Raw genomic sequence first — 25,477 nt, 5'->3', positions numbered from 1 at the left:
AGTAATAAGCGCTTGCGCATTCTCATGAATTTCAATCCATGGATCGCACAATCGACTGGATCCATTAGAACTGTAATATAAGCTGCAACTGGCTGCAACCAACCATACACAACGACAGACGCAGTTAAGTAAACCCGCTTAGTAGTATTCAGGGGAATCTGCGGAATAAACATATATTAATAGTAATTAAGTTAAACTTTTCAAACTATAAAATAATTACCTGTCCAGCATTAATATTGATGATGATAGTATCAGTGCAAGTGTTTAGTCATATCTGTTTTTTTTATGCTTTCTTGCATATTTCAAAAAACTTTGTTGTAATTTGTCTTGTTTATCTGCAATTTCTGAATCATGTTTTAAAATTCCGTTTAGAGTTTGAAAATACCTCCTAAAAATTTGTATTAAAACTTTTTCTAGCAATTTCTCTATAAAATCATTTGTGTGTGCACATTTACTAAATTTAAAATTAATTTTCTCTCTCAAATATTCTTATATCAATCATATTTCTCTGATATAACGTAAGGCAATATATAATAAGTTATATTGAATATATCAATGAGCGAGAGTAGAAGAAACTCCGAATAATATGTTCTAAAATAATTTACATTATAAGACTTCTTCCACTCCAATTCAATGAATGATATTCCTTCCCTTGCAAAGATATTCGTATTGCAAATAGTACAATTATTTTTAACAAATAATTGTTCCATTTGTTTTAAAATAACTACTGACAAATAGGAAAAAAATATCTCTTCAATTGGTTCATCTTAGGTAATTCTATCATAAGTTTCGAAGGGCTTGATAATACTTCATCTCTTTGTTTGAAAAATGCATTAATACAAATTATTAATAGACTCAAGAGAATCACTTTCTGAATTTGCGCCTATAACATTTGCAATAAAAACGTTATTTACTAATAACGTTGAGAATCTACTTATAAATGAAACACATTAAGGCTTATTGTTCGGCAATCCCATTTGCCTCAATTGGCCAAATGTATTTTCTATGTATTAAACCATCAGATACTCAAATTAAAGAGAAACTACAACCTTTCCAACAAGCTGACTGCCGGCATTGTGGTTTGGTCAGTACATCTACTATAAGTTATCAAAATCAAACATTTTAATTATAATGAAAAATATATTATTTAGCACCTGACGAATCGATTTACTCAAATTTTATAATTGATTAAATAGGAATATTGATGCTCTTTGAATGTCGGTCGGCTGATCTCTGCTCTGATCTTTTTTATATTGAAAATACAGTACAACATATCCTTCTAAATATAAGTTATTAGATGACTGAAAATATAACATATCTGATATTAAAAGTAATTTATTAACTTTAGAACGTTAAACAATTCTGTGACGAAGTGAATCTAACAAAAAAATATATATAAATAAAAGCCAACATGAGTTTCCTTTCTGTAATTAAAGTCGTATCAATGATAGTGCATAATACAATCGAATATAAAAATTATGTAAAGAAAAGAAAAAGATAACACATTTATTGTTGGACTGTAGATCGATAAATCCTTTTTATATAACGTTATTAGTTTACAAACAACAGCAACAAAAGAAAAATAAGTTTGTACATGTTTTCAACACCAATTTGGGCTGGAATAGCGTGACTATTCGAGATACACGAGCGTATCTGATTAGTTGGTGCCAGTTACCAGATTTTAAGGTGTATGGAAGTGCTAATCAAACCATAGACGTTACAAACTGAATAGATTAGAATTACCCAAAAACGCATAGAAACAATATGAGTTGGATATAAACAATGTTTATAAATAAAATTGATAAACGCACGTGAAAGTTCTCAAAAAATAATTAAGAAAAATAAATCAGATTTGAAATTATGAAAGCAAAACTAAATAATCTACGATTTGTTAACTCAATCATTCCTAAAACTTCTTCAAAAATAACTAGAACACCCTTAGTCTAGTAGTTTGCTAGTGGCGTGCGAAATTATGCCATCAACATATTGTACTTGATAGAACGTCCGAACGAACGCGTAAGTTGTAACAAACAGGAAAAAACAAACAAACAAAAGTTGTAATAATTGTGTGCGAGCGTTTGTAAATTCACTTAGCGAAAGGTTTCAGTTTTGTGTAATTGATGAGTTACAATTGCATTCGGAAACGTCCCTGTGCCAGGCACTAAATGCTATAAGAATCGATACATTTCTGATTGAAATTAAGCTTACAATTAAAGCAAAGCAAAAAACAGTGTAATTCTTTTGTACATCTTCATCGGAAATAGAAATGGATTTTCGTGCGTTCTTCGGATTATGGATTCGAACATATCGAATTAGGTTTATGGCGTTCCTCGTTAATCCTTCGCGGTATGCGTGCCTTCGACAAATAAATTAATATGATCGTGACCAATTATTAGCAGACTGCAGAGATTATAGAATGGAAAACGTCGTTGGGATTTTTTGAGCATGCATTAAAATAGGATTTTAGTATTACGCGAGCATTTGAAACGGGAAAATGTTGCGGTCGAATCGAATGCAAGTCTCTTGAAAAGTCTCCTCGAGTAAATTAATTTGCTGTGTTTTGGGCATAAATCTCTGTTATTTTATTGTTGCTGTTCAGTTGAAAATTATGGCGACATCGGAGGACGAATTCGCTAAGGTCTGTTTCTGCTTTTTTTTACGAGCAACTCTCGTGTATGCGAAAAATTCACGTAGAGCAATTGCATATATTAAGAATTATTGCTTGTACTCGTTTTTTATTCCCAGCTCGAAATTCATGGTCTTTATTTAAGTATAGAACTGTAATTGTTGGCGAATGTAATTCGGGAGAATTGTTTGCACGCAAAATCCTTAAAAATACAGAAAATGATCGTAAAACTTGGAAAATCGTTAAACAAATATAATTACAATTTACTTGATAGTAATAGTTATTTTGTATATTAATATAGCTTATACGTGAATTATGTAAAACATTTTAGAAAAACACAAAAAAACTTATTTCTTGTCATTTTTCTTTCTTGTTATTTTCAATAATAATCCGAACATATACAATATGCATATAAACTGCGCTAAACTCTAACAGAAATGTAAAGAGTTTTAATTGTTACAACTTTCGTATTTATGTGTAGATATGTAATGATGAATCTGGAATATTTTTTAATTGAATATCATAATTTTGATAAATACGTACTTCTCAAGTATAATTAGAAATCAATAATCATTACATGCAAATGTTCATATAAATATCGAATAATATAGATTTTGTAAATGGAACTTATCAGTAATACATGGTTTTCCAGTAAAATGTATACACAATTTCAGATAACTTCAGTTTTTATTCACATATAATTGATATTTATTGAATTGTAAATGATTCAACATAAAAAGTATAATTGTTCCTATTTGAATTTTCGAAATTATTTTCTGGTTTCGGTTTTCTGGTTTAAGAAATTCCCACAAGAAAAAGTCTACTGGCGTTAATTTGAATCTCGCTCCCAAAAACTGTGCACTTGTTCTCATTTTTCCAAGTACCATTCGCAAAATAGTTTTCTTCAGTCTATATCATCTTTCTTTATAGCATGTACTAATGTTGGAATGTAACTTTTCCATTTACAACGTCTTAAAATGCGATGGAATCTTGATTTAATGACGCCAACTTCACGACTTATTTTCTTAAAGTACTCTTTCTTGGTTAGTGAAATTCGTTGATGTTCTTTCTGAATTCGTTTCAAACTTATCATGTGAATTGACCTACAATTCCTTGAGATATTGTCTTTGTACTTCTGCTTCATTTTCATACTTCCAATTGCATTTTAAAATAATTTTTCGTTTTTCAAAAGTTAATCTTAATCCATTCATTATTTTCAATTAATTGAAAAAAGTTTTTAGTTTCTGTGAATGTATGTCAGTGTGTAAATATACAGCCAGAAACGTATTCAAGAGTATATTACAACAGTAGTTGTTCTAGGAAACTTAAACTAATTTAAATAAGATAAGAAAAGCAAAGAATAAATAGACCATAAAGAACACAATAAATTAGATTAAGAAGCAAAACAAATTGTTAGACTTTAATCATTTACAACCAAAAACTTTAACTGAAATTACAAAATGTGTATACTAATTGAGCTTTGGAGAAAAGTAAATTTAAAACATAAATTTACAGAAAATAATTTGCTACAAATCAAGAACATGTTGAAATGTTACGTAAACACTTTTTGAATCTTACTTTTTAAAGTACTTTCTTTTAATATAATGTTATATAAATAATTAATTTTATAAAGGAGTTTATTAACATTTAATGTTTCTTGTAAATGCAATTACTGTCCAACATTCGCTGTAGATGTTTGCCAAAGTTTCAATGATTCGTGTTCTCATTTGATTGTAGTAAACAAATAATTAAATATTATTTTTGGAAAGCCTTGCGTTTGAATTGTATGCGACACGAACTGAAATCGAAAATCCTATTATTATTATTGGATATAGAAAATACATTTTCTATCATATGAAGATGGAATGATTGATCAAACGACAGTTGCTAAGTTACTAGAGACCCAGTGGTAGAGCGGAAGACGATAGTGTGTCGTTTTACGTGTTCCACACACGTATATGTCCTCAAAATCATCTCGAGATGTCCACTGCAAAGAAGAAATTGAGCAGGAAGATCGCGATGCTCGGCGGCGTCAGGAAACTGGCGATGCCGAGCCGATCGGAGAGCGAAATATGCGTAAGTACGTTTTGAGGAATTGTCGGCCATTAAATTGGAATGGTAAATGGTCCTCGCTCGCCTGGGTGTGCCTGGAACAAGAAACCCATTAGCATAACGCCATAACACTTCGTGAATCGCGGAGACGGTGAAAAATGTGCCCAGAGAGTGACATCGCGTGTCTTCAGCGAAATATGTATAAAATGCCACGAAGAGTTCGGCCCGGACCACAGTGCAAATTTCGTATGCACCAAGTCACACGCCAGACACACTCGATAGCAAAATGTTCGTCTGCGGACCACACATAGTCCACGACCAGACGGACTCTGAGGACAATAGCGAAGATGATCCGATCATACTTCTATTGGTTACTCTCCCATCTTAAAGAAGCGATGACTTTTAATGTTTGTTCTTTTTTTCTGTTTGATTCTGCAGCGGCGAAGGGAGGAATGCGAGAGGAAGGCACGAAGAGGCGAGATGGATCCTCGTCTGGAGTTCGCCTTTCAGCTGCTCATCGATGGCACCGGCTTGTCCAGACACGAAGTCATGAACTATGTCTTCGAAGGCAACATGGTACCACGACCATCAGCAACTGAATCCAACTGAATTGTCTTTATCTCATTTTGCAATCCTGCAGCTCGACGAGATCAACAAAATCTTCCTTCCGCACATGAGGTCCAAACTGATGTGGTTCTATCAGGATATGGAAGATATGGAGACGTTACCGGTGCCAGAACCTAAGGTCAATCCGATCAGACCTCTGCAGCCGTCTACGAGCAGGACGCAAATGACTCTTCAGCAACCAGTCATGAAGAAGAAACTGTTCCTCACCGATGGCTGGGAGACACCGCTCACCGGGATTTGCATTTACATCTTCAGAACCAATACCAATAAGCAATTACCAGAAGAAGGCTTTCACAAAGTATTAATGGAATATTTGCGCCTAAAACAAAATAAAACCTTTTTTTCAATAGGATCTGTTCTGCGGAAAAATAGATGCTGAGAAAATAGGTTTAGTTACGACGATAGAGAGGATAATCGAGCATGTCTTCATGGAAGCCTTGGCCCATCCGAGTCCCGATTGCGAGGATGACGCTGCTTCTTGTCCTATGGTCAAAAACCAGTTGCTGCCAGGCCTGAGATCCTTTTGCAGCGCTTTAAGAGGTAACTCAAATTATCATGAATGTTTAATGAATTTCAATTACAGGTAACTTTAGTATAGCACATTCGTGTTATTCAAAAGAAAGAACTAGTACAAAAAATAGGTTAGGTTCTTAAATTTGATAAAACTAGTATTATTATCTAAAATGGAAATTATTGTTCCTATTCACGATAGTTTATGAATATAACAATTGATTCATTTTTTTGTTAAGTTTGCGAAGAAATTTGTGGTCAAGAGAACATATTTGATGATGGTAAGTCGCTGGTAAGCAATTTAACTTTGGACGATGTAAAGGAGATGGCCAATAAGCCGGAGTCCATTGCGGAATTGGAGAATCGGGTTAAAACTTGGTGCAAGAAGTTATCTGATGTGCTCAAGGAGAGCGAACAAATCCGCAGAGAGAACCATTCTTCGGGACCGCAGGACGAGCTGGAGTATTGGAAGAAACGCGGCGCTCAGTTCTCGCAAATCGTGGAACATCTGCAAGATACCGAAGTCCAGAGAACCATCACTTGTCTGCAGTACGCACGTTCCAAATACCTTAAAGAGTGGCGCGAAACGGACAAGAAGATCACCTATTGCTACAACGAGGCTAAAGACAACGCCAAATACATACAAGCAATGGAGAAGAACTGTCATTCTCTGTATCTGGACGATCCGGTGAAGATGAAAGGCTCAATTCTCGGCTTACTGCAGACAGTCAAGTTAATCCATACTGTCTCCCAATATTACAATACCTCAGAAAGAACTTCAGCTCTCATGGTCAAAGTAATTACCGTTGAAATATAAGAATACAGTTGACAGCCTCTTAAACTCTTTTAGATAACCAATCAAATGATTGAAACGTGCAAAGATTACATAACGTGCCGAGGTAAAGATACAATTTGGTCGCAGGACCGAGATTTGATCAAAGAAAAATTGATCCATTGCATCAACCTGAACTACGAATACCAGAAGACATACAAAATCGTTAAAGCACATCAGATGATCCCCGGGCACGAATCCACGTTCAGCTTTTCCGAAAACTACGTGTTCGGTAAATTCAACACTTTCTGCGAGAGATTGAAGAAGATTATTGCGATGTTCGATTTAATCAACGATTACAACAATTTGTTTCAACGGCGGATGGAGGGATTGTTGCTCGGAGAAAGTAAACTAAATATCATATTATTGTTTTGTACGCTTGTATTGATTTCTTTGTAGATTTGGAAGAGGCATCGAAGAAGTTTGAGGAGATCAAAACTGGGATAATGAAGAAGACGTACGACTACTTGGATCAGAGGAACGGCGAATTTGACAAAGATTTCACTACTTTCATATCGCAGACCGATGAACTAATCGAATCTATCGGTGATATCATCGAGCAGAATTTCGATAGTGTCTGGGAGACGCCGCAAGGGATTCGGTTTCTCACCAGGTTCGAGAAAGTCAGCGAGATCGTGCCCTTGAAGCGAATGGACAACAAATACGAAAGAATCTTGAAGCATTGTGAGAAAGAGGTGGAGAGGATCATCAAAATGTTCAGGAAGCAGAAAGAAGATCCGCCTATTCCAGTCTTGTTTCCACCAATAGCTGGAAGGATAAAGTGGGCTAAATCCTTGATATCCCACCTCGAAGAGCTGATGGACAGCGTCACCAATCACCACGTTCTGAAGAGTTTACCTATGACTATAGAATTATCGAAAAAATACAGGTACGCCGATCACATGTTGAGGAATTACCAAGACGATATCATCGCTGTCTGGATGAACCAGCACGTCTCTGACGTCGATAGATGTCTGAAGAGGAATTTGCTAACAATTTGTCCGGATCAGAATAAGCTTATGGTGAATTTGCATCAAACCATTCCGTTGCTAATTAGGGAGAGCGATTTAATGTTGAAGATGGATCTTCCGGTCCCTATCATCGCGCACACTTTATTCTCAAAGCAGGATTACTTTAACCTCTTGAAAGATTCGCTCCAGGTAACATCATATTTCTTGCCTAAAAAAAACCTATAATATTATTTAAATTTATTTAAGTTCCTCATCAATAATTTCATCAAAATCGTGAAAAGCGTTAAACTGGAAATTCGTCCTTTATTTCTTCCGCACTTGGACAAATTGGTGAAGATCATCGAGCCTGGTTTATCTCAACTGAATTGGGTCTCCTCCACTTGGAAAGCGTACATAGATAAATGCAACGAAGCCGTGGATAATTTCAAAACTTTAGTAAATATTAAGATTATTTTAGAACAATTTAATATTTTCAAACATTTTAGGTGACAAGGGTGCATGATGTGTACGTGAATAGAGTCTTAGAGGTATTGTCGCATATGCAGACAATAACTTTACATTGCATCCCATCACCAGGAGATCCTCCTTGGACCGTCGATGACTTCATTAATAAAACAGAGAACATCTGCAGATTGGCAGCCATGGAGTTACACACGAAGAGTTTGATGGTCGAGGAAGCCGTTGAGGAAATCCTTCTTTTGGTCAGGAAAGCCAGATTGGAAAAGGATTCTTCTGAAGAGGAGTATTTCTCTGATACCGGTAATTAACTCTTCTTGATTTTCAACACAAATTGATAAAAGGTTTCAAGAACATTTGGAAGACTATTCATCGACTCAACAGTCGGATTGGAGCGTAATATGCGAATGCTTCGAGAGACCGCACGGCCTTTTCGGTAAAGGTTTGACGAAAGTCATGCAGGATATGGTGAAGAATGCAGTGAACGAAATGCGACGTTATTACAGCAGGAAAGTCGTCGACGTTCTTGTGAAAATCACCAGACATTCTTTAGATACCTTACGGAAACGATTCTCCCTCGGTATTGAAATTTCTTTCAACTACAATTTGATAATAACATCCACTTTCTGATAGATTATGAAGAAACCAGAAGTCCCGTGTTTATTTTAGAGGCGATACTCATGATTCCCAAAGTCTCGATACAACCCAATCTGGAAGATGTCCAGGAGATTCTCATAATGGCTGGAAAACTGATCACTTCGGTATCCAAAGGCGTGGGACAATGGACGGGAGGAAAACCTCAGGTAAAAACCTTTTTACCAATGCTTAGACAACGTAGATTGTATATTTTATATTAAAGAAAACTTCAATTGTAAATAGAATTCAGCGATGAAGAAATTCTAATCGCATTAGATTACGTAATTGTATATATGTATATATAAAAACAATCGTTAAGTATATATTTATCAAACTAATTGTATCGTGATACAATCAAGATATTTATAGCGCAACTTGTTAAACTTTGACGTTTTCAATTACTAAAGGTTAATTAGTTCGTGCAAAGTTAAATCTTTAATGAACAACCAAATTTACATCGTAATTACCTATTATCTTTATATAATAATGTAGATATGTCAATTTGACATTGACAAATAATTACATTAATTCATGATCCAAACATATCTATTACTCATATAAATTTTCTTTAAGTATCTCTTAAAGTCTTTTTTTCTGATCAAGTATTTTAAAATCATAATCTTTTTGGATCGTGAACAATTAAATCTTCAATGAACAACCGAAATTGTGATATAATTACCTTTATATAAAAAAAATATTAAGAACCAAATGAGACGTCAATTTGACATTGACAAATAATTATTTTAATTCATAGTTTCTACCTAATTTATTTATATAAGTATATACTTTATATCGTTTTCAAAGTTTAATTTTCTGGCTGAATGCCCATATTTTTTCTTAATGTGTAATGTGTGAGGTACATAAACATTCCTGGTCAATATTTTGATTTAGTTGATTTGAAAAATATTCTCACAATATAAATGTTTCAATCTTCCTTCATCTTTCTTCTACAATATAACGATACAATCAATCGTTTTGCAAATATCATCAATATGACGATGGCCAATAAACATACGGCAAAAAATCCGATTATATCCAAATATAGAATAATATACCATGGCACCTTAATCGCTGGACTCTTCAGATGCGTAACATGTTTATGCCTAATGACATACTCAATCCACCAAATCGCCTTCTCCAGCGATCCAAAAGGTTGATCAACTAACAGGTCGTGCAGCTCTTTCGTCTTCGACTCGTACCTGAAAATCAAATAATTTAAAAAGTTCTTTGAAAATTTCGTTGAAGTACACTACTTCGGCATCAAAACATCTAATATTGTCCTCTTGAAATCGGCTTTGTTGAGACGAAGGAAATTGAGGGATTTTCCGAAACCGATTTTCTCCACTTTCCTTGCATTCGAAAATTGATCGCCGAAGAATGGGACGACAACTACCGGCGTTTTATCCTCCTTGGGTTATAAACAGTTTCACTTTGTGATGTCCTAGTATACGAGTGAAAAGATAAATTTAAGATTAAGAATTATTATTATTAATTGTTTACTTAATATGTCCTGTTGGGGAAACCACTTTCTGATCACGAGATTATTCGGTTTATTTGGTAAATTTTCTGCTTCGTATTTCCAGAGAACTAAATGTGGTAGTTCTGCGATGGTTTCCAGAATAATTTTGATTTTATCCTCCGGGAATAAACTGCTTTTAATGTTTGATCCAAAGCTCATGTAAATGATTGAAGATTCATTTGAATTGTTTAGCAGCGAGTCCAGATCCTTGATTATTATTTCTCATTATTTTTTCTTTTCTTAAATGCTTATTACACTTTGTTTGTTGTCAACTTACTTTGGGTAATTTCTGCTCGGGTTTGATGTGAATGCCATGGAATTCGATGAGCGTTGGAATATTTGGTCTCGCCGGATTCAGAATTGGATTTATGTTGGCGAGAACGAGATCCATGTCGTATATCAGTTCTAACGAACTTTTAACGTCTTCCCCGTAAAACTTTCGCATTAGTTTATTCAAGGGTTCGACGAATCTTATTAGGAACAGCCTGCTGATCACGGAGTAGATTACGCTTAAGAGGCGCTCGACGAAGGTGAGGTCTTCGCTAAAGGGAAAATTCAAGTCGGGACTTAAAGCCGGATGGCTAGGATTGCCGATCGCGTCGTGACCTAAATTCATCAACGGCATCGAAGATATTCCTATCAGAGGGCAATTGTACACGTGCTTGAGAGGGAAACCGTTAAAAGAAAAATATTCGACGAGAACCAAATCGAAAGTTTCATTCTTCTCGTTCGAAATGATCTCCGCGAACGCAGGTTGCGACATTTGCGCGTCCATGATCTTCAGCATAAGTTCACAAAACATTTGGATTTGTCCAAAACCTGCTTCCTGCTCCCTCGTACCCAGCGTCGACATGCCCGCATCCTTCCAGATCTCCTGGGACACCTCTCCAATATCTATCTCCGTTAAATTTACTAGAGATTCGTCCTTCAGCGGATACGGCGTGACCACGGTGACTTTGTGTCCGCGCAACGATAATTCCCTCCAGATGGGTTGGAAAGTAATTTGATGGCTGTATGAAGGCGTGAGGAAATACCCTAAGATATTCACCGAATGAACGGTGCCGAAACCGACGAAAAATAAGATTACACGAAGCATTATTAAGTAACTGCTTATTTCCTTCGCTTGCATATATTTATATACAATGCTTTAAAACTTATCAGAGTTCATTTTTACTTATCTTTGTTATTTACACAGACACGGAATTTTTCGAGCATCTACATAACAAAATTAATTAAAAATGAACTAAATTGCTCAACGGAAATTACATAAACATTTTGAAATTTGTCTGCTTTGAACGGCGTACGAAAGTCAATGTTACTGTGAAATTTAACAACGCAATTAATTACACATGTCTGGTATAAGTTATATAATTAAGTTTATCCAAGGATTAACATATTCAGTTCGATCGTTAAGTTCACTTTTGAGTATTTCCTATTGACGGAATAGCCTCACATATCTGAGATAATCTTCTAAATCATATTTCAAATGTATTCCAAATCTGCAAAGAAAATAAATATAAACAGAAATTTAATATTATAAATTTGCTTATAACAAATTCAATTTATTTAATGAGATTTATGTAGTAAAAATGTAAACATTTTTACTTAACTTTAAGCATAATTAAGTGCAGTCATTTTAAGAACTGATAGAAGATGTACGATGAGAGAATATCAAGTCGCATGGATTCGAGTATCTTATATCATCAATGAAGTAACAAATGAAACGAGTTCATGTATTTGACCTTGAAATACAAAAATAAACGCAATATTTATTTAAATATATTTGTTGATACCGTACATAATAGAAATTTTGTAAATATGTTAGTACATAGGTATGCATTTAACATATACCTTATCTTTCGTCTTTTTAGAAGGAATTAGAGGTAAGATTTATGTTTAGAAGCCAAAATTAGACTTAATATTTTATATAGTCGTTTATACATTTATATGAAATTTATTTTGTCGATTGATGATTTGATGGAAATCTTTTAAGAAATTCATATAAATCTATTGATGATTTAAAATCGAGTATAGATTGTAAAATTAATGAACATATTACTCTTTCCCTTTTTGCCAATTAACACACAAATTACACACACACATTACAAAATCTGCACATGAAACACGCTTCTGTACATACACTCATGCTAAAGACACCGCCAGCAAAAACGTCAGGTTGGAAAAAGCTTGTGGACAAATCGAACACTTTCATGGACGTTGTGTCTAATTCTCGATCGACGAAGAAAACGTTCAAGAGCGTCGCTAAAGCCAAGGAGGAGGACTTCCGGATGCGACGGAGACGCCTTTACCGTCTGAAGACCGAAGAAAAACCGGCGTTTCCCAATCAGCACCGGAACTTCCACAATCACGTCATGGAAAACAAGGAGGTGGTCAAAACGTTATCATTACTCTCGACTTGCGTGAAAGACATGAAGAAGGTCTCTAATATACCAATTACAATTTCGCCAAATTAAAATTGATTCTTCTAGGATATAAACACGTTTGTTGTTGGCTGGAAACCTTACAGCGTCCTCTGGAAGAACGAGAAAACCGTGAGGGAGCTGCAAAGTAATTGCTTATCAGACTTCGAGGGTTATTTGCAAAAACACAAAGAACTTGAGCTGAAGCTGGAAACGGAATTGGAGGTGTACGGTATAAATAATGCGTTGGCAATTTACACAGAGAAATTGAAATTTGGTTTGATAACTGAGATCAATTCGTGCACTCACAGGTATTTCATCAAAAACAAATATTAATAGTATTATTATATTTAATTGGTCTATTACTTTTGAAGAGTCGGACAAGCTATGAAGAAGAAGTATAAGAGGGAAATGGAATACGTTTACGCAGTAATCAACGAGATGGAAAGGAAATTGGACAGGGTTATCAGGGATTTGGATGATGTCAGGATGACTATGGACATATTGAAGAAAATCAGAGATCAAGAGGTGGATATGGAGCTGAAGATCGAACCGATAGAAGAAGCTTTCAACGTGTTGGCAAAGCATAACGTGAAAGTCGAAAGAGAAATAACCGAGCATGTCGATAATCTTAGATATACGTGGACGAAACTGTTGAAACATTCGTTGGAAGTCCACGTGCATCTGCTGAAGATGCAGCCGCAATTCGAGGCGGAGCTCAAGCAGAATTTAGAGAAGTTCAAGCAAGATAAAATTAATTATTGCAAAGAGTACCACACGGCTGGGCCAATGCAACCAGGCCTATCGCCAAGAGAAGCTTCTGACAGATTAATCTTGTTCCAAGTGAGTTTAATAGATTAATTGAATATTTGATTATGATTTTACACTTTTTTGAAGAATTGCTTCGATGGAATGTGGAGGAAGCTACAAACGTACCAAAGCGGAGAAGAACTGTTCGGGTTACCAACCACCGATTACCCGGATTTGGCGCAAACCAGGAAGGAATTGAATTTGCTGCAGAAACTGTATAAACTCTACAACGATGTCATCGATCGAGTTACCAGTTATTACGATATCCCATGGGGCAACGTTAACATCGAGGAAATCAACAACGAATTGATGGAGTTTCAGAATCGGTGTCGCAAGTTACCGAAAGGTTTGAAAGAGTGGCCCGCATTCTTCGCGCTGAAGAAAACCATCGATGACTTCAACGATATGTGTCCCTTGCTCGAGCTGATGGCCAATAGAGCGATGAAACCTCGACATTGGAACAGGATCATGGAATCTTTGAATCACGTCTTCGAATTGGAAAGCGATGGTTTCTGCTTGAAGAATATCTTGGAAGCTCCTTTGCTTCAACATAAAGAAGACATTGAGGTAAGTTTATTTATTATAATAAAAGTAAATATGTTAATGTGGATCATTTAGGATATTTGCATATCAGCAATGAAAGAAAAAGACATTGAAGCTAAACTAAGGCAGGTAACAAACGAATGGACAAATCACGAACTCACCTTCATGACGTTCAACAATCGCGGGGAATTGCTTCTGCGAGGAGACACGACTGCGGAAAGCATTAACCAACTCGAGGATAGTTTGATGATCTTGGGTTCTTTACTCTCCAACAGGTACAACGCGCCGTTCAAGAAGCAGATACAAATTTGGGTTACCGATCTATCGAACACCAATGAGATCTTAGAAAGGTGGTTGCTCGTTCAAAACATGTGGGTTTACCTTGAGGCCGTGTTCGTTGGTGGCGATATCGCCAAGCAACTCCCAAAGGAGGCTAAAAGATTTTCTAAAATCGACAAATCGTGGCAGAAGATCATGCAGAGAGCGCACGAAACTCCCGGTGTTGTTAACTGTTGCGTGGGCGATGATTTGCTGAAGAATTTGCTACCGCACCTGCAAGAACAATTGGAGATTTGCCAGAAATCTCTAAGCGGTTATTTGGAGAAGAAACGCATGATGTTCCCCAGATTCTTCTTCGTTTCTGACCCGGCGCTTTTGGAAATCTTGGGTCAAGCCTCCGATTCTCACACCATCCAAAATCATTTGCTATCGATTTTCGATAATACTCGTTGGGTCAAGTTCCACGACATCGAGTACAACAAAATTACAGCTGTTATTTCTTCGGAGAAAGAAATCATACCATTGGAGAAGGCCGTGAGAGCTGAAGGGAGCGTGGAGACTTGGTTGACTCACCTTTTGGCCACGTCCCAATCGTCTTTGCATTCCATTATAAGACAAGCATCTTACAACATTAACGATCCCAATTTCCATTTACTAAGTTTCTTGGACAAAATGCCTGCTCAAGTATAAATTAATTTAAACAAATGTGATTTATTACTATTTCATATAATTAAACTTGCAGATTGGTTTGCTCGGACTACAAATGATTTGGACACGGGACGCCGAACTGGCCTTGATGCAAGCCAGAATGGACAAGAAGATTATGTCGGAAACCAATAACAAGTTCTTGGAATTGCTCAACACTTTGATAGATCAAACCACAAGAGATTTAACGAAGATCGAGCGCACCAAATTCGAAACTCTGATCACGATCCACGTCCATCAACGCGATATTTTCGATATTCTGGTATAATAAGATATTCTAAGATATCATCAACAATTTTTATTCAATAATTTTTGTATTAGTGTCGTCTCAATATAAGACACGTCAACGATTTTGAGTGGCTGAAGCAGTGCCGATTTTACTTCAAGGAAGAACAAGATAAAACGCTGATCATTATCACGGACGTTGTGTTTTCCTATCAAAATGAGTATCTGGGTTGTACGGATCGATTGGTTATTACACCACTCACCGACAGGTTGAATTAATTAAAGGATAATCTAAAAACATTGATCTTAACTTCTTTTCTTCTGACGTAGATGTTACATAACTTTGGCGCAAGCTTTGGCCATGAGCATGGGAGGAGCGCCGTGCGGTCCAGCAGGAACTGGCAAAACGGAAACGGTCAAAGACATGGGAAAAACCTTGGCTAAATACGTCGTTGTCTTCAATTGCTCGGATCAAATGGATTATCGCGGTTTGGGCAGAATCTATAAGGGTTTAGCGCAATCTGGATCTTGGGGATGTTTCGATGAGTTCAACAGAATCGAGCTTCCTGTTCTTTCAGTAGCTGCTCAGCAAGTGGCGGTGGTTCTTTCAGCTAAGAAAGAGAAAAAGAAAACTTTTCCTTTCACGGATGGCGATATCATCGAAATGTGCACAGAATTTGGTATTTTCATCACAATGGTAATTGTGATCTAGAAAATATACAAATGTCTTTGAAAATAAATTTGTTTTTCTTAGAATCCCGGATACGCCGGTCGCAAAGAGCTTCCGGAGAATCTGAAAATCCAATTCCGTACCGTGGCGATGATGGTGCCCGACCGTCAGATCATCATTCGCGTGAAATTAGCCAGTTGTGGTTTCTTGGAAAACATTACTTTGGCAAGGAAATTCTACACTTTGTACAAGCTTTGCGAAGAGCAACTCACCAAACAGGTATATCGCATTCATTAAACATTATACCTTAAACTAATTGAATGAATTTAGGTGCACTACGACTTTGGTTTGAGGAATATTTTATCAGTTTTGAGGAGTTTGGGAGCGGCGAAGCGCGTCAACAATCGAGATTCCGAAAGCACCATAGTTATGCGAGTATTAAGAGACATGAATCTATCGAAACTCATCGACGAAGACGAACCACTCTTCATTTCTTTGGTTGCCGATCTGTTTCCAAATCAAGTGTTAGAAAAAACAGCTTATCCGGAATTAGAAGAAGCTATCAATCAGCAAGTGGATGAGGCCGGATTGATAAATCATCCTCCATGGGTGTTGAAATTAATTCAAGTAAATTAGTAGAGTTGTGTATATAAATGTTTATAATAATTTATATGTGTTTCAGTTGTACGAAACGCAACGCGTGAGACACGGAATTATGACTTTAGGTCCAACGGGAGCTGGAAAAACTACTTGTCTGCAAATCCTGATGAAATCTTTAACACAAATGGGATTCTTTCATAGGTTTTTATTACTGATTCATACCACATCATAATTCGTATTCAATGACTTGAATTGTTGATTTTAGAGAGATGAGGATGAATCCAAAAGCTATAACAGCTTCCCAAATGTTCGGAAGATTGGATGTTGCGACGAACGATTGGACTGATGGTATTTTCTCTGCGATGTGGAGGAAAACGTTGAAATTGAAATCCGGTGAATACGTGTGGATGATTTTGGACGGTCCTGTTGATAGTATTTGGATCGAAAATCTCAATTCCGTTTTGGACGACAACAAAACGTTGACTTTGGCAAACGGCGACAGACTTTCCATGGCTTCGACGTGCAAAATAATGTTCGAACCTCATAATATCGATAACGCATCGCCGGCCACGGTTTCTCGAAACGGTATGGTCTACATGAGCTCTTCTGGTCTTGATTGGAAACCGGTCGTTGATGGTTGGCTAAAGAAACGAAGTCTTCGCGAACAGGAGTTGTTGAGGTCTTTGTTCGATGCTTCCTTCAATGCGATTTACTCATGGAGCACCCAGAATTTAACGTTAGTCATGGATGTTCTTCAGTGCAACATCACGCTTCAAATGTTGTCCTTGTTGGAGGGTTTAGTACCATTGCAACACGAAGAAACAAAGGACGAGAATGCTGAGAATTCCGAGCACGGCGATATCGATGAAGATATTGAGGAGGACGTGGAAAAAGAGGAAGTTCAGACGTTTACCTCTCAGCACATAGCGAAGCTCTACGTGTTCTCTTTGATCTGGGGCATCGGTGCTTTCTTAGACAACAATGACAGAATGAAGCTGGATGAATTCTTTAAAGAATCTCTGCGCGAATTGCAGCTTCCGACTGTTGACAATAAGTACACTATATTTGATTACGTTGTGGATGCGAATGGTGAATGGGAGTTATGGAAGAGTCGTGTAATGAATTACGTGTATCCGGATCAATCCACGCCGGAATACTCCTCGATCTTGATACCAATCATCGATAATGTCCGAATCAATTTCTTAATAGATACCATAGTTAAGCAACAGAAAGGAGCTCTTCTTGTGGGAGAGCAGGGTTCGGCGAAAACTGTAATGATGAAAGCGTTCATGAAGAAGTGCAATCCGGACGTGTATTTGAACAGATGCTTCAATTTTTCGAGCGCCACGACGCCGTTCCAATTTCAGAAAACCATAGAGAGTTACGTGGAAAAGAGACTTGGTAACTGCTTCGGCCCAGCTAATGGGAAGAAAATGATCGTGTTCATCGACGATATAAATCTTCCGGAAATCAATTGCTGGGGCGATCAAATCACCAATGAAATCGTTCGGCAGACCATCGATATGGGAGGATTCTATAATCTTGAGAAACCCGGAGAGTTCACGAGCATCGTCGATATGCAATTTGTTGCTGCAATGGGACAACCAGGTAAATTGCAATAACTTATAATATAATTAAGATAACTAATCTTTTTTAGGTGGCGGTCGAAATGATATTCCTTCACGCTTGAAAAGACAATTCTGCATATTCAACTGTTGCTTACCCACTGACACTTCAATCGATAAGATATTCAGTGTAATCGGACAAGGGCATTACAACGCCAAGAGAGGATTCAGTTTGGAAGTTCGTAACTTGATTAAAAAGCTTATTCCATTGACAAGAGTACTCTGGAGAACCACTCGCACGAAGCTTCTACCAACTCCAGCGAAATTCCATTACGTCTTCAGTCTCAGAGATCTATCTAGAATTTGGCAAGGAATGGTACGTATATTCCAATTTATTCAAACAAAATTTATTAATATTTCTTACTTATTAAGATTGGTACTTTATCAACTGTAATTGAGTCTGAAGCATGTTTGATGGTCTTGTGGAAGCACGAATGCACACGAGTATTTTCTGATCGCTTCACCCTGATGGAGGACAAGGATTGGTTCGACGAAGAACTGTTGAATTTGGTCGAAACTAGTTTAGGTGCAGAATATAGAACCATGACTTTACCAAGTCCAGTTTTCGTTGATTTCATGAGGTAATGAAATATACAAGAGGATCAGATTTTGTTAATTACAGATATTTCTTAGAGATGCTCCTGAACCCACCGGAGAAGAAGGTGAAGACGCTGATATGGAACTTCCGAAAGTTTACGAACCGGTTAGCAACGATTCAGAATTAAGAGATAGATTGGATATGTTTTTGGCGCAATTCAATGAAATGGTGCGGGGATCTGGAATGGATTTGGTCTTCTTCCCAGACGCAATGTTGCATTTGGTGAAAATATCTAGGGTCATCAGACATCCAAGAGGAAACGTCATGTTAGTTGGTATAAGTATAAGATAAAAGATGTTAAACTTTGTGTTTACTATATTTATTTGAACAGGTGTTGGAGGAAGCGGAAAGCAATCTTTAACAAAACTCTCCTCGTTTATAGCCGGTTACAAAACCTTCCAGATATCTTTAACTCGTTCCTACAACATAGGAAACTTCTTGGAGGATTTGAAGATCCTGTACAGGTCGTGCGGTTGTCAAGGTAAAGGGACAACTTTCATCTTCACGGATTTCGATATCAAAGAGGAGAGTTTCCTCGAGTATCTCAACAATATTCTTTCGTCCGGCGTAATATCCAATTTATTCACCAAAGACGAACAATCTGAAATCATACAGGAGGTGACTCCGTTCATTCGCAGAGAGAATCCAAAGAGGACGTTGAACCACGAGGTCGTGATGGAGTACTTTATGAACAGGACGGTGCAGAATTTGCACGTGGTCTTCTGTTTTTCGCCGGTTGGAGAAAAGTTTAGGAACAGGGCTTTACGGTTTCCTGCTTTAATATCCGGATGTACAATAGATTGGTTCCAGCCTTGGCCCAAAGATGCACTAGTATCAGTGGCTCATCATTTCCTCTGCAACTTCACCATCTCGTGCACGGATCATGTGAAGCAAGAACTAGTCTCTGCTCTCGGATCCATCCAAGATGTTGTATCTTTAACTTCAACTGAATACTTCCAGAGGTTCCGAAGGGCCACGCACGTTACGCCCAAATCCTATTTGAATTTCATTGCAGGATACAAAAGTATCTACAAGAACAAGAAGGAAGAACTCAGCAGCGGCGCTTTGCGTATGGACACGGGCTTAGAGAAACTAGCCGAAGCTTCTAGTTCTGTGGAAACTTTGAAGCAGGATTTGGCTGTTATGGAAAAGGAATTAGCAGATGCTTCTAAAAGAGCTGAAACTGTTTTATCTGAAGTAACGGAGCGAGCGATGCAAGCGGAAATCGTTAAAGATCAAGTGCAGAAGGTTAAAGAGAAAGCCGAGAAATTGGTCATACAAATAGCAGAGGAAAAGGCTTTAGCTGAAGAGAAATTGGAAGCGGCGAAACCAGCCTTGGAAGAAGCTGAGGCCGCTTTGAATACAATCAAACCAGCTCATATTGGTAATCAAATAAATTAAGAAATTCATTAAGTTAACTTCACAAATTTTTAGCTACTGTCAGAAAATTGGGAAGACCGCCACACTTGATTATGCGAATCATGGATTGCGTTTTGATATTATTTCAAAGAAAATTACAATCGGTCGTTGTCGATCCTTCGGCGCAATCTCCCAAACCTTCTTGGCCCGAATCTCTCAAAGTAAATTGAATATTTATAAAGGTGTTCTCTTTAATTTTATCTTTTATTTTGAAGATGATGGCATCCACGACGTTCCTGCTTCAGTTGCAAAACTACCCCAAGGATATGATTAACAACGAGATGGTCGAACTGCTTGAGCCGTACTTTGAAATGGATGATTACGTTATGGACACCGCTAAAAGAGTTTGCGGCGACGTGGCCGGTCTTCTGTCTTGGACCAAAGCGATGGCTTTCTTCCACAGCGTCAACAAAGAGGTGCTTCCGCTGAAAGCCAACTTGAAGCTTCAAGAAGCTCGTTTGAATTTAGCCATGGAGGATCTGGCGAATGCGGAACGGCAATTGGAAGAAAGGGAGCAGTCTTTAATGGAAGTTAAGGATCAGTACGACAAAGCAGTGATGGAGAAGCAGACGTTGACGGACGCGGCAAACAACTGTTTGAGGAAGATGAACACGGCCACGGCTCTCATCAACGGTTTGGGCGGAGAAAAGTTAAGGTGGACTTTGCAGAGTAAAGAATTCAAAGAGCAGTTGGGACGTTTAGTTGGGGACGTTCTCCTTGCCACTGGGTTCTTATCGTATTGCGGACCTTACAACCAAGAATTCCGAGCCGGTTTAGTAACAACTTGGTCGAAAATATTGGAACGCCACGAGATTCCGTACACGAAGAATCTCAATATCATTAATATGTTAGTCGAGAACTCGACAGTGTCTGAGTGGACATTGCAAGGTCTTCCAAACGACGAATTGTCCGTGCAGAACGCTTTGATAGTAACCAAATCCAGATCGTATCCGCTACTAATTGATCCTCAAACGCAAGGGAAAATGTGGATCAAGAACAAAGAAATGAATAACAATCTGAAAATTACTTCGTTGAATCACAAATACTTTAGAACACATTTAGAAGATTGCTTATCTTTAGGTAAGATTTCTGCAATATTTATTAGAATTGTCTGTCATAAAATTTATTTTTATTTAAATAGGAAGGCCGCTGCTGATTGAAGACATCGACGTGGAACTTGATCCTGTGATCGACAACGTTTTGGAAAAGAATTTCATCAAATCTGGATCCATTGAAAAAGTGGTGGTCGGTGATAAAGAATGCGACGTGATGAAAGGATTCATGTTGTACATAACAACGAAATTACCGAATCCTCCGTATTCTCCTGAAATTAGCGCTAAAACTTCAATTATAGATTTCACAGTTACTATGCTAGGTACCAAAGGTAATCAATAATTAAGAAACTATTTACTAATTCTTTATAATTTAGGATTGGAGGATCAACTCCTGGGTCGAGTTATTCTGATGGAAAAATCCGATTTAGAATCGGAACGCGTTGCATTGTTCGAATGCGTGATGCAAAACCAACGCAGAATGAAAGATCTGGAAACCAACTTATTGTGCAGATTGAATTCCACTCAGGGATCGTTGGTAGATGACGAAGAGCTCATTAATGTGTTGCAGGTGACCAAAGCGACAGCTGAAGACGTTAACCAGAAGCTTTCAGTATCTGTGCATACAGAAAGAAAAATTAACACAGCTCGAGAAGAGTTCCGATCCGTTGCAGCAAGAGGATCGATTTTATACTTTTTAATCGTCGAGATGAGCAACGTGAATGTGATGTACCAGAACTCGCTGAAACAGTTCTTGAACATCTTCGATAATTCCATAACAAAATCAACGAAAAGCTCCGATACTGACGAACGAATCTGCATCATCTTAAAATATTTAACTTACGAGGTAATTAATCTTAAATCTATTGATTCATTTAGTAAACGCTTGATTTAGGTGTGGAAATTTACTCAAAGAAGTTTATACGAGAAACACAAGGCACTGTTCACTCTGATGATGGCCATGAAAATAGATCTTCAGAAAAACGTTATATCGCACGAAGAGTTTCTGGCCTTCATCAAAGGCGGAGCCTCTTTGGATTTGAACGCTGTTACGCCGAAACCATTCAAATGGATTCTAGATATAACATGGTTGAACTTGGTCGAGATCAATAAACTGGATACATTCTCGAAAATTCTTATTAAAGTAAACCATATTATATAATGTATTTTTTTTTTAGAAAAGTTAACGTTTGATAAAATCTTTTTAGATCGAGACCAACGAAAGAGATTGGAAGAATTGGTACGAAAAAGAACGACCCGAGGAGGAGATAATCCCTTGCGGTTTCGAAAAATCTCTTGATGTTTTCAGGAAATTATTATTGATACGTTCTTGGAGTCCGGACAGGACGTTGTCTCAAGCACGAAAATATATTATGGGTGAAATATTCAATTCGCATTTATTAAATTAGATAAACTGAAGATTGATTTTGGTTCTCAGATTCGCTGGGAAATGAATACGGTGAAGCATGCATTTTGGATTTGGAAGCGACTTGGATGGAATCCGAACCGAGGACTCCTCTGATTTGCATTTTATCCATAGGTTCAGATCCATCGCCGCAAATAACTTCTCTGGCTAAAGTTAAAGACATGCGTAAATCTAGTTTTTCAATTTGAAGATGTTAATTGTTAAACCTTTATTGTTTTGCAGCTCTTAAAGCGGTTTCGATGGGGCAAGGGCAAGAGGTTGTAGCCAAAGATATGATCATGTCGGCGATGGCGGATGGAGGTTGGGTTCTTCTGCAGAATATACATCTGTCTTTACCGTTCGCCACGGATGTTATGAGCATGTTAGTGGATACTCAAAATGTTGAGGACAGTTTCAGAATTTGGCTTACAACCGAGGTTCACGAGCAGTTCCCGATAGGACTCTTGCAGATGGGCATCAAATTCACCAATGAACCTCCTCAAGGGATCAGAGCTAGCTTGAAACGCACCTACCAGAACGTAACTCAAGATTACTTAGATTATTCAGCACAGTATCAATGGCCTCCGCTTCTATACGCCTTAGCCTTCTTGCACACTGTTATACAAGAAAGAAGAAAGTTTGGACCTTTAGGTAAAACTATATATTATTGACAAATCTTTTAAGTTTATGTATTGAATATCAAACAGGATGGAATATTCCATATGAATTTAATCAAGCCGATTTCGCTGCGAGCGTACAATTCGTGCAGAACCATTTGGATGATATGGATCCTAAGAAGGGAGTGTCTTGGCCAACCATGTGTTATATGCTAGGAGAAGTGCAATACGGAGGAAGAGTCACCGACGATTTCGATAAACGACTTCTAACAACTTTCACACAAGTAAAGTTTTATTTTTATAAAAAAAAATCTACCAATACTTATTAAAATCTTTTTAGGTATGGTTCTGTGATGTTCTGTTGAGACCTGGCTTCGAATTCTACAAAGGCTACAAAGTTCCTCAAACCAGAAACCTGCAAGGCTATCTGGATTACATCTACAGTTTACCGTCAACTGATTCTCCTGAAGTGTTTGGGCTACATTCAAATGCTGATATTACTTATCAAATAAACACAGCTAAAGGTATATTGGATACGATTTTAAGTGTGCAACCTAAAGAGGGGGGAAATCAAGGTGGTGAAACGCGTGAAAGTATTGTCTATGCTTTGGCCGATGATATGCTGGAAAAGCTGCCGAATCAATACAACAATTTCGAGGTAAAGGAAGCTTTGCAAAGGATGGGACCTTTGTTGCCAATGAACATATTCCTCAGGCAAGAAGTCGACAGAATTCAAAACGTTATAAAAGAGGTACACTTATTAAAATATTAATTTACCGATAAGTTTTATTGATGATTTCACTTTCTGCTCTAGGTTCATTCTACTCTAAGTGATTTAAAGTTAGCAATTGATGGCACGATTGTTATGAGTCAGAGCTTAAGAACGGCTTTGGATGCTATGTACGATGCAAGAATCCCAGAACGTTGGCTGAAGGTTTCGTGGGAATCGGCAACTCTTGGGTTTTGGTATACGGAGCTTCTGGAGAGAGATGCTCAGTTCAGAAGTTGGTGTAATAAAGGTAGACCCAACGTCTTCTGGATGACAGGTTTCTTCAATCCTCAAGGTTTTTTAACGGCGATGCGACAGGTATTTATATTAAACAATTTTTTAATATGAAAGCTTAATATTTAATTACTCTATTACAGGATGTTACAAGAGCCCACAAAGGATGGGCTCTAGATTCGGTCGTGTTACAAAACCACATTACAAAGTACAACAAAGAGGATCTCAAGGATGGTCCTGCGGAGGGCGTGTACGTGCATGGATTGTTCTTGGAAGGCGCTAGCTTGGATAGGAGATCTGGCAAACTCATAGAAAGCAAACTGAAAGTTCTTTACGAGCAGATGCCAGTAATTTTCATATTCGCAATTAACACGACGGCTGGAAAAGATCCGAAACTATACGAATGTCCAATATACAGAAAACCGCAGAGAACCGATCAAAAATACGTAGGATCCATAGATTTCGAAACGGATCACAACCCCAGACATTGGACACTTCGAGGGGTGGCTTTACTATGTGATATTAAGTAGATGAAACGTTACGCTTTATTAAATGCACTTAAACATTTATATTACAAATTATAAGATGTGAATAGAGTAATATATATTTTATGAAGCCTAAATGATATTATATAAATAAAATAGTAGAAAGATCCTAAGATTTCATTGCCGCTTTCACTTGTGCCTGTTGGAACTGCTGCTGCAGTCTCTGCAGGTTCTCATTGTGAGTGTCCTGTTTCTTCTCCAGCGTATTAATCTGATCATCAACTCGCTTCAGCTCCTTCGAGATAAACTCTATTCTCTTCGACACATTCTGTTTAGCCTCAACTAAATCAGTTTTGATTAGTACTGGCCCAATGGATTTGTACACCAACGCCTCCGCCTTCAGCAAATCCAATTCCTTCTTCACAATCTCATTCTCATTCAGCTGCCCATCCAATTGTTGTCTGCTATTAACAACCTTCTCCAATTCTGCAAATGCAGGTTAGTTATATTTGAAGCTTTTTAAATGTAATTTTACAATGCATACCTTTCTGGGCAAGCTTGAAGTTCTCGACTTCGCTCTGCAATTTCCTTTGGAACTCTTCCATTTTTCTATTTCTTTAAAAATCCTATATTTGGTAATGAATGAGCAAACCAGAATAAATTATAGCAATTGTCAAAAATCAAAACCCACATGTAGTAAATACCAACATTAAAAAAATATATGTATTCTCATCTAACGTTTATTTACCTTTTATTATAATAATATGCAGTATTTTCTGTATAAAATTGATA

At 37.4% G+C, this 25,477-nt stretch overlaps 2 protein-coding genes across 2 annotated transcripts; one reads left to right on the top strand and one right to left on the bottom strand.

Annotated features, from left to right (window-relative positions):
* The first annotated feature begins 4,964 nt into the window (after positions 1-4,964).
* LOC108566484 (dynein heavy chain 5, axonemal) lies at positions 4,965-24,752 on the top strand. The gene is made up of 39 exons (XM_017926386.1): positions 4,965-5,048; positions 5,117-5,254; positions 5,319-5,603; positions 5,656-5,845; positions 6,055-6,611; positions 6,666-6,993; positions 7,047-7,807; positions 7,865-8,053; positions 8,104-8,377; positions 8,427-8,654; positions 8,708-8,877; positions 12,383-12,667; positions 12,719-12,960; positions 13,024-13,492; positions 13,547-14,026; positions 14,078-14,965; positions 15,024-15,248; positions 15,308-15,480; positions 15,542-15,908; positions 15,966-16,160; positions 16,212-16,508; positions 16,564-16,682; positions 16,747-18,089; positions 18,139-18,422; positions 18,479-18,687; positions 18,740-18,978; positions 19,036-20,088; positions 20,139-20,284; positions 20,339-21,203; positions 21,265-21,498; positions 21,553-22,022; positions 22,071-22,319; positions 22,384-22,552; positions 22,614-22,766; positions 22,824-23,231; positions 23,288-23,481; positions 23,538-23,948; positions 24,012-24,284; positions 24,344-24,752. Exons 1-39 carry the CDS (start codon positions 4,965-4,967, stop codon positions 24,728-24,730), a joined length of 14,031 nt encoding a protein of 4,676 aa, XP_017781875.1. The 3' UTR covers positions 24,731-24,752.
* LOC108566485 (prefoldin subunit 6) lies at positions 24,728-25,367 on the bottom strand. The gene is made up of 2 exons (XM_017926387.1): positions 25,230-25,367; positions 24,728-25,171 (listed from the first exon to the last, which is right to left on the bottom strand). The coding sequence occupies exons 1-2, from the start codon at positions 25,288-25,290 to the stop codon at positions 24,855-24,857; spliced, it is 378 nt and encodes a 125-aa protein (XP_017781876.1). The 5' UTR covers positions 25,291-25,367; the 3' UTR covers positions 24,728-24,854.
* Positions 25,368-25,477: the final 110 nt, after the last annotated feature.

The sequence above is a fragment of the Nicrophorus vespilloides genome, unplaced genomic scaffold (genome assembly GCF_001412225.1).
Source record: "Nicrophorus vespilloides isolate i.1.1-1 unplaced genomic scaffold, Nicve_v1.0, whole genome shotgun sequence".
Taxonomy (NCBI): Eukaryota; Metazoa; Arthropoda; class Insecta; order Coleoptera; family Silphidae; genus Nicrophorus; species Nicrophorus vespilloides.
This window is presented reverse-complemented; position numbering and strand designations above follow the sequence as displayed.

Coding starts and splice junctions, on each gene's coding strand:
- LOC108566484 (XM_017926386.1), top strand. CDS start 4,965: ATGTTCGTCTGCGGACCACACATAGTCCACGACCAGACGGACTCTGAG. Junction 8,878..12,382: donor GGACGGGAGGAAAACCTCAG/GTAAAAACCTTT, acceptor CTCATGCTAAAG/ACACCGCCAGCAAAAACGTC. Junction 21,499..21,552: donor TTTCACAGTTACTATGCTAG/GTACCAAAGGTA, acceptor TTTATAATTTAG/GATTGGAGGATCAACTCCTG.
- LOC108566485 (XM_017926387.1), bottom strand. CDS start 25,290: ATGGAAGAGTTCCAAAGGAAATTGCAGAGCGAAGTCGAGAACTTCAAG. Junction 25,172..25,229: donor CTTCAAGCTTGCCCAGAAAG/GTATGCATTGTA, acceptor CTGCATTTGCAG/AATTGGAGAAGGTTGTTAAT.